The sequence below is a fragment of the Microtus oregoni genome, unplaced genomic scaffold (genome assembly GCF_018167655.1).
Source record: "Microtus oregoni isolate MIOR12 unplaced genomic scaffold, Mior012 000117F_ref0000505, whole genome shotgun sequence".
In the NCBI taxonomy this organism is placed as follows: domain Eukaryota; kingdom Metazoa; phylum Chordata; class Mammalia; order Rodentia; family Cricetidae; genus Microtus; species Microtus oregoni.
In genome coordinates this window covers 1,717,620-1,731,425 of record NW_024544746.1, presented here as the reverse complement: position 1 = coordinate 1,731,425, position 13,806 = coordinate 1,717,620, and the positions used below count along the sequence as shown (strand labels likewise).

At 56.6% G+C, this 13,806-nt stretch overlaps 2 protein-coding genes across 6 annotated transcripts in view; one reads left to right on the top strand and one right to left on the bottom strand.

The window, feature by feature from the left end:
- Positions 1–9,497, top strand: part of LOC121444053 (tether containing UBX domain for GLUT4) — a 38,052-nt gene extending 28,555 nt beyond the window's left edge. For both annotated transcript variants that reach the window (XM_041645793.1, XM_041645794.1), the window contains 9 exons: positions 2,025–2,164; positions 2,510–2,591; positions 3,285–3,351; positions 3,906–3,968; positions 4,391–4,443; positions 8,736–8,787; positions 8,992–9,061; positions 9,133–9,308; positions 9,396–9,497. In XM_041645793.1, coding sequence (XP_041501727.1) covers positions 2,025–2,164; positions 2,510–2,591; positions 3,285–3,351; positions 3,906–3,968; positions 4,391–4,443; positions 8,736–8,787; positions 8,992–9,061; positions 9,133–9,308; positions 9,396–9,409 — 717 coding nt within the window. In that variant the 3' untranslated portion in view covers positions 9,410–9,497. The remainder of the gene's footprint in view (positions 1–2,024; positions 2,165–2,509; positions 2,592–3,284; positions 3,352–3,905; positions 3,969–4,390; positions 4,444–8,735; positions 8,788–8,991; positions 9,062–9,132; positions 9,309–9,395) is intronic.
- Positions 9,498–10,701: 1,204 nt separating this feature from the next.
- LOC121444056 (centromere protein X) lies at positions 10,702–13,629 on the bottom strand. 4 transcript variants are annotated; one of them, XM_041645800.1, is made up of 4 exons: positions 13,567–13,629; positions 11,476–11,527; positions 11,333–11,386; positions 10,702–11,137 (listed from the first exon to the last, which is right to left on the bottom strand). In XM_041645800.1, the coding sequence occupies exons 1-4, from the start codon at positions 13,591–13,593 to the stop codon at positions 11,034–11,036; spliced, it is 237 nt and encodes a 78-aa protein (XP_041501734.1). In that variant the 5' UTR covers positions 13,594–13,629; the 3' UTR covers positions 10,702–11,033. The 4 variants fall into 4 exon arrangements, with proteins under 4 accessions (XP_041501734.1, XP_041501732.1, XP_041501733.1 ...); XM_041645798.1 differs by having other exon boundaries at positions 11,476–11,720; positions 13,567–13,618; XM_041645799.1 differs by having other exon boundaries at positions 10,702–11,134; positions 11,476–11,720; positions 13,567–13,618.
- Positions 13,630–13,806: the final 177 nt, after the last annotated feature.

Sequence of the window (13,806 nt, the reverse complement as noted above, 5' to 3'; positions counted from 1 at the left end):
GCCCTTTAGCTTCCCCCAGCCCTCTCTAAGCCCCAGTCCAATGGAACACAGCCTTTTGTATCCTCCCCCAACACACTGACTGGGGTTCCAAGACATTATCTGGGATTTCAGCACCATTTAGTGGGAGGAATGGCAAGACAGGCCTCAGTGATGCACTCTGGGTGTCCCACTGGCCTTGTCGGGCATGACTGTCCTTTATATCCTTTCTTCTGGTGTCTCATCTCCAGACTCACGTTCTCCATTCAGAAGCATCTCCATAAGTACACCTACGAAGGGGATGGAATGTAAAACTGCCAGTGTTGGCAGGATGGCAGATGGGAGCGGGGCACCGACTGGGGGGACAGCTGTGTGGCCTCTGCTGGCGACTGCCCTGCTGCAGCCCTCCCTGCCCATTGGCTCTGGGGTGATCTTGCCTTGGGAGCACTGTGGGGCTGATGGAATTTCTGTGCTCCCTGGCTGCCCCTGCTATCACTGGTGACAGCGTGATGCTTCCTGTCAGCCCAGTCGCAGACCCTATGAGGTGCCATGGGGCCTTCTGTAGCTGCTTACTTGGCCTGACCCATGCCAGCAGTGCCGGTGGACTCTTCACCTTAGCTCTTGAGTTGTAGCAGAGTTGTCTCGAGTGGGCTCAGTGTCTGTCCTGTCCTCTGGTCACTGGGCTCCTGAGCAGAGCAGGAGTCAGGAGGGCCCAAAGCGGTGAAACATGCCAGTTCTGTTTTTCTGATTGAATTCAGCAGCCCTGGGCAGCGTGTGGTGCTGATGTCCCTTGTGTCCCCATCCTGGAAACAGCTACCCATCCATTGTCCTCCCTGATGCCCTAGACTGCACCTAGGAGCGTCCGGGATTGGCAGCAAGAAAGCATCTCTAAGCTCCTCCAGTCTGCTGCTTGTGGGTCAGGATGGGTCTGGATTCTGCCCTCCCCGTGGAGCCGGGGCAAGAACTGTGGCCATGGGGTCAGCCTGGCGCCTGACATCGTGTTAGAAAGATCTCTGGAGCAGACTGCCCGCAGTGGCTACTGATGTGGCTTTGAAGGAACAGCCCCCTGGTTAGCCACCTGTGGGCCCCTTTCTTAGCCATGTAGCCGGAGTCAGATGAGCCCCACGACTAGTGCGCTACGGCACAACTTGGTAGATGATGGAGATGTGGTGTCCGTGACAGTAGCTGCGGGAGGACTTCCCAGGAGACATTTGGGACAGGTGTACTCAGAATGCACTCAGTGTGGACGCATTGAGGTAGTACCTTGGTCTTGGGCAGGGTCAACCTCCCTGGGCCTGAAGCCATCTTCAGAATGATGACTGTGGCTTGGCTGTGCTGTGTGAAAGGCTGCTGGAGGCAGGAGGGAAGCTTGTCCCTAAGAGTCAACAACTGTCCCTAGGGGTCTGGTGTGTGCTGTCACATCTATGTTTCCTGCAGGACAGGGCCTGAGATGGGTTCCGCCAGCACAGCTGGGCACCTTGGTCCCTGGCCTGGCTCCGTGGGGTGGCTCCGGCATAGAGGAGGTGCCCACCCTCCTGGGCACCGCAATGGACTGGGCCTGCCTTGTAATTTGCATTGCCACTGATGCCAATTAGGGGTGACGCTGTCCCTTCCTCTGTCCCTGGGTGGGCAGAGGGAGGGCCAGCTTGCTCCCCAGGGGAGAGGTGGAGTCAGCCTGGCTTTGGGGCTGCGGCCGAGAGAGGGCAGTAGGGGCAGTTGGCCGGAGTTTTTGCCAACACTCTAATTTGGTGGCTTCTACTGTTCCTCCTTTCTGGAACCCCTGACGTGGCCTCCAACTGGGGTGCACCTCCCCAAGTTGGCATCCTGATCTTGAGGTTCTTCGATGGAGGCAAGACTGTTAGGACATTTACTGGGCTGATCTGAAGTTCATTTCCCATGGACAGCACCGATGCCCACCGAGGGCTGATATTAGGGCTTCTATACTGCTGTCCCAAGCCCTGCCGTGGCCCAGTGTTACACATAGGCTGTGAGATGGTGAGCTGGGATGCATAGCTGAAGCCGTATCAGCTGAGTTTCTCTGTTAACAGCCCGTTGATCGAGATCCTGTAGTATGCCACCCTGATCTAGAGGACTTGCTGCAGCCCTGGCCAGCAGAGGTGCCTGATGAGTTCTTTGAAGTGACCGTGGATGATGTGAGGAGACGCCTGGCCCAGCTCAAGAGTGAGCGGTGGGTGCCCCTGGCCCTGTAGTCATCTCCCATGGCTTTCCTCCATGGAGACCTTCATTTTGGTCCCTTCCTACCCTCTTGGGGGAGAATAACCCTTATTAAGTCCTTGCAGAGCTAGCTGAGTGGTGGTGGTGCACGCCTTTAATCCCAGCACTGGGGAGGCAGAGGTAGGCAGATCTCTGTGAGTTCGAGGCCAGCCTGGTCTACAAGAGCTAGTTCCAGGACAGGCTCCAAAGCTACAGAGAAACCCTGTCTCGGAAAAACAAACAAACAAAAAAGACCTTGAAGAGCAAGGGTGAGGAACTTTTCTGTTGAGAGACTAGGACCTGGCCCTCTTCACCACAGGAAGCGCCTGGAAGAAGCCCCCTTAGTGACCAAGGCCTTCAGGGAGGCTCAGATGAAAGAAAAACTGGAACGCTACCCAAAGGTAAGCAAGGACTCCCTTAAGTTCCCGTGGGGTGACTATGACATGCCCACAGGGCACCACCACATGTGACAAGTGTTCCCTGGCTGAGTCGGTGTCATGGCAGGCCTGTGACATGAAGCTCAGGATTGGCCAGCTAATCCTGCAACACACTGAGATGAAAAGCTTTTGGTTTTTTTCTTTGTAGTGCTGAAAATTGAACTTGGCCTTCTACATGCTAGGCAAGTGCCCCACCACCAACTATCCCCTAACCCCATGATGAAAAATCTTCGTTTCTGTGTTGTTGTTGTTTGGTAGGCCTAGAACTTACTGTTCTGCCTCTACCTCCCAAACATTGAGATTCCAAGTATCCACCGCCGCACCCAGCCACTATTTGAGAAGTTACGCAGGTTGCACTATATTAACGTGTTCATTTGTCCGTTCATCCGTTCATTCCTTCAGACGGGCTTATACAGTCCCGGCTGGCTTCCGATCTACACTATAGGCAGCAGTGACCTTGAATCCTGAGTGTAAGCTTTTAGAAGGCATTTGCCCATACATTTGGGCACTTGGTTCTTTTTCCTTGTAGCTCAGGTGTATTGAGAATCATGGGGAAAACCAGGCCTGGGGTAGCTGACAGTTCCTATAGTGGGAACCGAGCGATGAGACCCCTCCCTGTGCTGGGTAAAGCTCTGACGATTCCTTCTGACCGCACAGGTAGCACTGAGGGTCCTCTTCCCCGACCGCTACATTCTGCAAGGCTTTTTCCGCCCTAATGAGACAGGTGAGTACCTGCAGTGGCCTGTGGAGGGTCGCTGTGCCCGCTGGGTAGTTGCAGGCTGCCATTCTTGTCCACTCAAATGGCAATCCTGACCCAAGTCAGGACTTGGCTGATTCTTTGCAGTCCTTGGTCCTGTCCCCAGGGCTCATGACCCTGAGTGTTTTGGACGTGACTAGGTAGGAATTCTCTCAGAAGAAGGCGTCAAAGCCACCAGAGCTGATGGTCTGAGTTACAGCAGGGAGGATGGAGTAGTTCTAGGCCTGAGCCCTGGAAGAGCTCAGCTGGAGGAGTTGGGTGCTTAAGAGGCACTGGGGATGCTGTGGGCTTAGCTTGGCATGGCTGTCAGTAGGCAGCCACTCTTGCCTCAGGATACGGATCCTGGAAGCAGTCTGTGCTATAGTCTCCATCCAGACTGACCGTCATTGGATCCCCACATCTAGAGGGGTGCTGGGTCTGTACTGTCAGGGATGGCCCTGGAGCTGATGTCTCTAGGTTTCCAGCAGGGCCTTGGCCGGTGAGTGTTGGAAGAGTCTGCTGATGCTCCCCTTTCTCCACAGTGGGGGACCTGCGAGACTTTGTCAGGAGCCACCTGGGGAATCCTGAGCTCTCCTTTTACCTGTGTGAGTCTCTGCCCCTCATCCTGCCCCTCCTCCACCTGGCACTGACCCTCTTTTTAGTCTGCCAGGTGTGACCTCCTCTCTGGGCTGGGACTTGTCTGGCTGCCCAGCCCTGTGGTCCCTTGGAGGGAGTGTCAGTGCCCAGGTCCCCAGCTTGGCCCCTTTCCCAGTCCCACCCTGTGGCTCAGGCTGCAAGGGAGACAGTGGATCCAGGAGCATAGCGGCCACCAGGGTGGTGAGAACCCCTTGAACAGCAGAGGTGGGAGGATGGCCTTGAGGTGTAGGGCCGTGTCCTGACGGGAGGATGGCCTTGAGGTGTAGATGAGTCCTGAAGGGAGGATGGCCTTGAGGTGTGGGCCGCGTCCTGAAGGGAGGATGGCCTTGAGGTGTAGCCCTGTCCTGAAAGACAGCACCTCTCTCCACAGTCATCGCTCCTCCCAAAATGGTCCTGGATGACCACACGCTGACTCTCTTTCAGGTACAACTGCCTCACAAGGGTGCTGCTGGGGCTGGCTGTGCTGGGAGGGCAGGGCGCCATGCTGCGGTTGGGTTGGGAAGGAGCGCCCTGGCAGGCCCTGTGGGTGGGTAATAAAGCCTTTTAGAGCCGGTAAATTCAGAGGGAGCAGTGAGCCTCTGAAGTTGTTTCTGACAGGGCTTTCCAACCTCCTCCGCTTCCTGCCTGGCCCCGGGGTGGGGATGGGCCTGCCCAGCTCGCTGCCCTGCTGTCCTGGCCTCTGGCTGCTGTGGGACACCCGCCTCCTAGCATCTGAGTGAGGAAGGGGCTTGGCAGCTTGGTCCTGGAGTGGTGCCGAGAGGAAGGCTGGGGTCCCTGGCTGCTGTTGGTCCTTATCGCTGCCACCACCTCCTGGGTTCAACCCCAGGACCCGTGGTGATCTCTGGTAGGAATGCCATGGTTGGCCCCAGGCTTTTCCTTGGGGCCTCAGGAGGTCCAGAGAGCTCCAAGGCAGAGAGGCTACTTGACCCTGTGCCCCACAGAGCCAGGAGGGATGAATGCCTTGTTCTTCGCCCCTGGGAGAGCAGCTGGGGCCTCCCTAGCCCCTCTGGCCTAATGGTTTTCTTTTCAAAATCTTCAGATATTTTAATTAACAACAGAGGCGCCTGAAGGCCTCTACAAAGGTCTGGGTTGGGGGTGACAGACTCCACTGGCTGCCTGGAGCTGCCACCCTTGGGGTAAAATGGGGCTGGGAGCAAGCAGGCCAGCACGCTGGAAGTTCACCAAGGGCTGTTGAGGGAAGAAGTGGAGCCACATGGCTTTGGAGTAGTGGAAAGTAGGGAGGTACCCAGAGTGGGCCTGTGACCCTGTGATTCCCTTCTTGGCTTCTGAACCTCCAGGCGCCGGCCCTCTTCCTTCATCTCTGCCCCTCCCAACCTCCCTGGCCAGCCTGTTGATAAACATTGAATCTGGAAGACGCTTTGGGATCGAGGGCCAGTGCCCAGTCCCCTTCCCCCTCCCCCCAGCCAGGATTTACATGCACCCCCCAAAGCCCCAGGGTGCCTCTCATCCGCCTTTGCCTGATTCCCGGTGACACTGCCCTGCTCCTAGCAGCCGCCTCCTTTCATCTGTCGGCTCTGTCTGGAGCCACTGGGCCTCCCGAGGGGTGGCATCCCTGCCTGCTCCGCTCTGCTCCGGTAGGTGAGCAGGCATCGACCCTGGAAGCTGGAGCTGGGCTGGGCTCTGCTGCCCCGGGTGGTCCACAGAGACCATCAGGGGTCCGTGTGGGCAGTGCCACTGCCTCAGGAGAGCAAGTGGGGGCAGGGAGGACTAAGACCTCAAAAAGGTGGGAACAGAGCCCTGTTTGCCCTGTAAACTTGCTGGGCCTGAGCCCTGGTCCCCCTGCTTTGCCTCAGTCTACCTTCTTGCTCAAGGCTTTGTGGTGTTTTGTTGATGCCACAGGGAGGGAAGTCAGGCAAAGCAGGAAAAGCCTAGAGACCCTGCGCCCAGCCCCACATAGCCTGCTATACTTTCTGTAGCTTGGAGAGGTCTTGCCTTTCTTGCCCTCTGGTCATTTGCCACCCCCATCCCACTCTGAGCTCTAAGTAGTCCTGGCAATCTAGGGGGAGGATTGTAGTCAGGTGGTCAGGTCTGCCCACTGCTTCTCTGTGTGTGTCTGTGCTGGGGGTGGAGAGATTGTAGTCAGGTGGTCAGGTCTGTCCACTGCTTCTCTGTGTGTCTGTGCTGGGGTCCTGGCCAGTGTTAGGTTCCAGTGTGGGGCAGAGTGGCCCATGGTGGGCTGTGGAGTGAGCAGAGGGTGGACTCCCATTTGTTGGTTGGGATGGTCTTCTGTCCACTTGTCCCTTGTTCCATTGGGGCCCCAGAAACCCAATCAAATGGGCAAGGGTTTTAGTTTTGGGCAGGCACTGAAGGGTGACAGAGAGGATGAGTTCACCCAGGAGCTGGTCCTAGGGGCCTAGAGGGCCCCCTTGTGGGAGAGAACTCTCTCCCCATGCTCTCCTGAACTCCTGCCCCAGGCTGGAGGGCATCCTGTCTTCAAGTTCAGGGAGAGGCCCTGTGAGGCAGGCCCTGGACTCTGTGCTGCTGACAGCCAAACAGTGCCCAGAGGACTCCTCAGGCCTGCAGCTGAGTCTGCTAAGACCCCAGCCAGGGATTTCCCTGTCTCCTGTCATTGGAACACAGGCCACTCTTACTCGGAAGGAGACCTTACCAACAGGCTGTCCCACTATTCCCGCCCTTGAACAGGCTTGATTCTGGCCATGGCTGGTGTGTAGCCAGGCAGCTTGAGAATGCAAAACCCTGAAGGGGTTTGGTCCTGGGGAGAAAGAGGAAGATAGCAGCCTTGCTTTTGGTTATGAACCAAAGTGATGGCTGTTCCTGTGGTCCTGAAGAGGACAGAAGCTCCCACACTGTCACAGGGGACCAGCTGCAGGGGGAGGTCAGCAAGTCCACTGCCCTCACTTCTCCCTCAGCTGGGGCTGGGTGGGACCAGAGCCCACAGCTGGCCTTTCCTCTCTCAGTCTTCTGGGTTCTGCCTGGCCCTCTTTGAGCTTCCTAAGCATTTCCAGGTAAGGGTCCAGTCTTGGAGCTGCCACATGGCAGCTGCCTCCTCAGTTACTTCCAAGGGAGCCCTCTTGACTGGAGCCCGAGGACAGATGAGATCTTGTGGATGTGCCAGTCAGGCTCCCAGAAGTGCTAGAAAGAGTGAGACCATGGCGTGCCTGTGGACCCTGCTCAGTTGTTGGCCCTGAAGACTAGCCATTCTGGGCTGAGGAAGGCCTTAGCACTGTCCTCCCCATGCCCCCTGCTTGGATCCCTGGCTTCCTTCTGGCGCCTGTCCAGGGGCACTAGGGCAGCCCCCCGCCCACCCCACAGGCCTCCTCTCACGAGGGCTTTGATCGCAGACCTCACAATTGCGTTTCAAAGCCTTCACCGCCCTTGTTTGTGTCCCTCTGCTGCCGGCTGGAGGCTGAGGTTTCAGCGTTCCTAGGCCTGGCCTTTGAAGCTTGCTCTTATTAATCTTTTAACATCCCCCCCCACCCCACCCACCCCGCCCACCCCTCCAGCCTGTGGCACTCACAGGAGCCTGAAGCCGCATGGAAAGAATGCCCTCAGCCTGCAGCTGCAGCCCCTTCCCAGGTCCTGCCAGGCTCCTGGCTGCCCTGAGTCTTTGGCCACGTCAGCCCCAGCCGCGCCCCCCATCCCCCTCCCCCAAGGCACAGAGACTGAAAAAGAGGAAAACATTCTGGTGTGTGATATTAGGGCCTCTTGGGCCCCTACAACTCTGGGCTGTGCTGTCACATACCCTGTTAAGGAGGGCTCAGAGCCTCATGTCCAAGGGTGTCAACGGAAGCAACCCTATCCATTTCTCACTCCCATGCCACACCTGTGCCCAAGAAAGCAGGGCCAGTCCCTGGTTAGAAACCCCATATCCTCCACCCTCTTTGGTAGATGTGGGTTAGAGGCTTTGATCCCAGGCATTCAGTTGCTTTTTTTTTTTTTTTTTTTTTTTGGTTTTTCAAGACAGGGTTTCTCTGTGGTTTTGGAGCCTGTCCTGGAACTAGCTCTTGTAGACCAGGCTGGTCTCGAACTCACAGAGATCCTCCTGCCTCTGCCTCCCGAGTGCTGGGATTAAAGGCGTGCACCACCACCGCCCGGCTTCAGTTGCATTTTCAAAGCACTAGCTATCCTTGTTTGGGAGGAATAGGAGGAGCTTGTGCTGGTCCTGGCTCCAGCTTCCTGCTTAGTCCAATGGTGACAACCCTGCCTGAGCCAGTGTCACTCACAAGGAAGCATCTCTCAGCTCATGGCGTCTCTAAAGCAGCTTGATTTTGGGAGCCAGCCTGCACCTGTTCCCTAGGGCACTCCTGTCTCCCAGTGCCTCTGGGTACATTCCTAACTATAGAGATGCTGGGTACATTCCTAACTATAGAGATGCTCCAATCCATAGCCCCCCACTCTTATTTGGGGGGGCATAAGTGGGGTGAGTTGTATGTCTTTCCCACTTCGGTGTCAGGCTGGTGGAGCAGACTTGCACTCAGCAGCTCTTGTCTCCTCTGACCACCTTACCAAGGTGTACCCAAGTCATAAGCTGTGCACCGTGGGCTTCCAGAGTCATAGGAGATCTGGTACTGCAGCTGGGCAGTGGAACATGGAGGAACCAGTCACACTAGTGAAAAGTGGTCCACGAGAGTAGAGTGCTAGAGGAAGGGATGGGATTGTCTTTGGGAGACCCCAGCCTGCTGAACACTGCTGGTCTGGCCCTCTGAGCCCTCCCTGCTCCCTGCCTTCCTTAGGCAAACCTCTTCCCTGCTGCCCTTGTGCACTTTGGAGCTGAAGAAACAACAGGTGAGTGAGGCTTCACCTCTGACCCCTGCCAACAGGGCTCACCCAGAATCCCAGCTTCCCTGATGTCCAGATCAAGATTCCTTAGAAAGCATTCACACTGAGGGCCTTGTGGGCTTGGGCATCTGCAGCCCAGTCCCCACCTCCCTGGGGCACTGGGTGGAGGTGCAGGTCTCACCTTGACTGAGGGTGGCTCTGGCCTTGAAGGTCTCTACCTGGAGCCTGGACTGCTGGAACACACCGTCTCCCCGTCTGCGGCTGACATGCTGGTGGCCAGGTAAGCTCCTAAGGGGTTGGGAGCCCCGCCGAGGCTGTGCCCACCACCTATCCTTGGCCTCTCACCCGTAGGTGTATGGCCCGGGCCACCGGGTCCCCACCTCTGCTGCCAGCCCCTGACCCTGTGTCCCTGGAGTCCGAACCAATCACTGAGGAGGGGGCATTGGGGCCCCCAGAGCCCATTCAAGGGGCAGCCCAGCCTGTGAGGAGAAGCCTAGGCAAAGTGCCCAAGTGGCTGAAGCTGCCAGGTGCCTGCCTGTCCCGTACTGACTGGGTAGGAGGGTGGCTGGGCAGCAGCCCGGGAGCGGGTACTCACTCTGGTGCTTGTATCACAGCCGGCAAGAGGTGAGAGCTACCAGCCCAGAGAGGTCCTTCATCAGCCACAGGATCCCACCCCACCCACCCCGAGCAGGAATAAAGACTCGCGCTTCTCTCAAGGCCCTCCGATTTTCTTTTCTGCAGAAAGGGCCCTCAGGCCTCCATCCAGCTCAGTCTTATTCTCTGCTACCCAAAGGACCCCTGGGAATCTGGCTGGACCACAGGGTGTTTCTATTTTAAAAAGCAGAGGTATCTCTGAAGGGCTTGAGAAGGCCAGAACCCTGGGTAGGCCAGCTTCCTCTTCATTTATATCTGACCTCATTAGCTCCTTTACTGAATGGACCGAAGCGTAGGAGGAAGCCTACTTGGCAAATTATCTACAACCTGGGGCCATTCCAAGCTTCTGGCATACAGCCATAGAGGAAGCAGGCACTTAACCACAAAGCTACCTTTGGCTGTGCCTGGCCTGAGGTATTCTGGTAGCCCTGTCTGTATGCCTTCAGTGGGACTGCAAGTCCAGTTCCAGCACGTAAGCTGGTAGGAGCTCTGTGTCCACCAGCCTGCCAGAAACCTACTGAGGACATGGGCACTTAGAGCAGCTCCATCCACCCAGCTAAATCCAGTCTGACCATGGCTTTCAGAGGTTGCCCTGAAGTCTGTCTAGGCCCTTCAAGAATAGTCATTGTCCCTTGGTATTATATGCCTTTCCTACTTGTCCTCCTGCCCCCACCTCTCACTGATACCACGGTTCTACCACTGGCACTGACCTCTGGGCCTCCTAACTCCTGGGTGCTCCACGGTGTCCCCACACTGGACTCACTGGGGCGCTATGTGTCGAGGTTAGCAAGACGCCCTGCATGTTTCCTGGAACTGGCCTGACAGGGCCGGATCAGAAGGCTCAAACCTGGATTGGGCTTCCAAGTCAGCCTCTTAGCTGCACCTCTCTGAGGGTGCGGCCTATCCCTTACCTAGACCCAGACTGCAGTTGGGCGGGGCTCAAGGTTAGCCTTTCTGCAGCCCAGCATGGCCACAGCAGGCCCAGGCAGCAGATCTGGTCCACTCATCCTGTATATCCTGGTTCTGCTGCCCTGGTGAACCGGTGAACCGTTACTGGTTCACAGAGACATTCTTTGACTGCACTGCCTACTAGTGGCAGCTGCTGTGGTTTTACGGCAGCGTGTGCACACATGCTGTTTGTCTTCCTGTCCTTTCTGAGCGTTCTGCATTTGTCCCACTGAGACAGATGGAAGGGAGCGTGGGGCTCGGGCTTTGAAGCAACTAGACTGTGTGATTAATGGCAACAAGAAGGCCAAGCCTCTGAGAGATGGTGTTGATTTATTGACGTTGCTTTGTAAGAACAAATTTACAGCTCAGGGAGGCATCCTGGTCCGGTTAAAAGCCACACAGCAGCTCTGATGGAGGGGGGGCAAGAAGGCAGCACCGCCAGCCTCTGTTTATAATGAGTGGGGGTGGTGGAGGTGGGTGGCTGTGGGAAGGCTGCCCACCAACCCTGCACCTGTCTCACACAGACCCCCAGAGGTGATAGCTAGGGAGGGTAACAGCTCCTGGTGTCCTCCCGTTCTCTGGAACTTGGGGAACTGGATGTCGATGCTGAAGGGACTTCGTCCTAGACTCTGCAGGCCACAGGCCAACGTCTAGAAGTCCAGGAGCAGCTGAGGGAGCACCTTCTCCAGCTGATCCACATCCACGATGTCTAGGTCCTCTGCCTGGGCCTGCTGCACCCCACGGACAGCGGCTTCTGGAGAGACACTGAGGTGAGCTGGGGGAAGCCCTTGCCAGGCCTCAGAGGAGGCCTAGGTGGCTCCTTAGTAAGTGTGAGGGACAGGACTGAGGGTTGGCCATAGCTGAGAAAAAAAAAAAAACCCTTAGCTTGTCTACTGAAGAATAAAACAAGGAGTCTCCATTTTCTGATGCTGTGGGGCCCTTGGCTCACCTACCACGAAGATCTTCAAGAACTCCGCCATGAGCTGCAGCGCGTCCCCATTGACTGGAGGGAAAGGGCAGGTTGTGGGGCAGACAGCCTTCCTCTCCTCCCTGTGCCCCACAATTCTTCCCCACCCCACTGGCGCCCCAAACCTTTCGTCTTGCAATCCCTGAAGTGCAGGTGCAGTACTCTGCTCACCAGCTCCTGGAAGAAGGGCGGGGAGTCAGTGCCATTCCCAACAGGTCCCCCAAGTACCAGCTCTGGGTGGAGCATGGTTGTAACTTGCAGCTAGAACACTGCCATCCTTCGGCCTCTTCCCAGGTTGAGGAGATGAGGCCGGCTGTGCTTTGAGGGGAGGCTGTCATAGGGGCTGTCAAGAAGAGCTTGAGACACTTGCCTATAGGGACAGGAGCACAAGAGATGGGGGAAAGTCTGGTGACATCATTGCCATTCCTCGGAGCTGAGGGACAAAGCTGCACCTTCACTGCTGGGAGGGAATCCTCCATCGGGCCCGGGGGTGGAGGCTCATGCTCCTAAAGCGGGCCCTGGCAGCGCTGAGGAATGCTGATGACCCTTTAGCAGTCTATCAACACGACCTAGCTTGGATTACTCCTGCACAGACACACACACACACACCATGCTTAGCACATCAGAACCAGGTTGTGGCTAGAGGGGTGGATGACTGGACAGATATCCGAGAACACCTAAGCTTAAGAAAGTTGGCAAGAAGTTGGAAGTCATTTCTAGTTGTAAATGAAGACACTTACAGACTAGGCCTATGATGGGGGAAGCTTTGTTAACCAATCATCTTTAAGAGGTGGAACCTAGTTAGGCATGGCTTCCTAGAGGCCAAGAGAAAAACTGGGGCACCGACCCAGTGCGCTCTCTCTGGTTCCCCGGTGACACAGCTGAACGTGTACTTCCCGTTCCTATTGCGTGAGTTTTCCCCTTAGAATAAATAAAAAAATAAATAAAGTATAATTGTTTTATCCTTTGACTAGCCTGGTTATTTCCCGTATCAAGCTAATTTCTACAGGTCTGGAGAGACCTAGGTGTAATGGTGCAATATGAGTATTAGCGGTGGTGGCCGAAGGTAGGTGGCAATGTGTGCGATGAGGGTGAGAATCCAGAAGCTTAAGAATTCAGTGGGAGCGGGGCGGTGGTGGCACACGCCTTTAATCTCAGCACTTGGGAGGCAGAGGCAGGCGGATCTCTGTGAGTTCAAGACCAGCCTGGTCTACAGAGCTAGTTCCAGGACAGGCTCCAAAGCCACAGAGAAACCCTGTCTCGAAATTCAGTAGGGACACCCAAAGTGAGACATGAAGAGCCCCTGAGAATCTGCAGTTTGTGAAGCCATCAGACCGCTCAAGTTTACCTAGTGAAGAGCAGAATGGGAAAAGGCTGGCAGCGGAAGACGCCTACCCAGGACCCTAGAAGTGGGTGACCTACAGAGCAAGGTGAATTTGGATTCACGAACATCAGTCCCATGGAGGCCACGATACCCATTTGCTGCCGAGGGGCACACACAGGTGGGAATGGACATAGTGAGTCTGAGGCACAGGTGAACTGGTCAGGAGGGACGTGAGAGCGGCGCCACCTGCTGGTCCCCTGCACGCTACCGGAGAGGTACAAGAGAAGGCTCCACGGAATGTCAGCACAGGACAGGACAGTCAATGAACAACGGGTGGATTAGGGGAAATCCCGTGGCACACAAGCTCGTTAGTGGTCCAGAAGGCCAGTCAGGGATACAGGTCCCTCCCTCCCTGTCATTCTCTCTTCGGACAGCCCACTTAGCGTAGTCCAATGAATGCCCACAACTCCGATTCTGGCCAAAGCCTCCGAAACTCTGCAAGTACTGAAAAGCCAGGAAGTCAGCACAGGGCGCGCACCAGCCTGAACAAAGCCCACCCCTGACCGCAGCACTCATGGGACGGAACACCTCGCTTCAGTTTCCCCCGGCGGATGGGTGATTCCTTGCACACCTGCTTGTCACTGAGAAATGACGCCGACCCACGCACCCGCATCGGCCGTGCTGAAAGGGCTCTGTGGTCCCTCCCGGGAAGACCCCTTGTCACCAGCCTGGATCTACGGACCAGCTCGGTCCAGCCGCAGAGCACGCCCCGGGGTGCCCGACCCCCACCAAGGACAAGGGGACACGGCGCTAAGGCTGACTTCGAGTCTGCACAGTGTCACGCGGCTATCCGCAACGCCCAAAGCTAACCTCGCACTCCCGCGGGCCTCACCTTCGGGAAGCCGCTCGTTTCCTCCATGGCCACAGTCTCAGGCGCGCTCTCCGGAACCCGCCCACATCCCAACCAATGAACGTGGAGCGCGTCCGTGAAGTCCCGCCTCCAAGCTCAGAAACCAATCACCTAAGGGTCCCCCCCCCCTTCTCCGCACCTTCCCTGAGTTCCCAGCCAATGAGTCGGAGCGTCCTGCTTCGGCTCCCGTGGCTGGAGACCCAGAGCAGGTCCGCCCTGCGC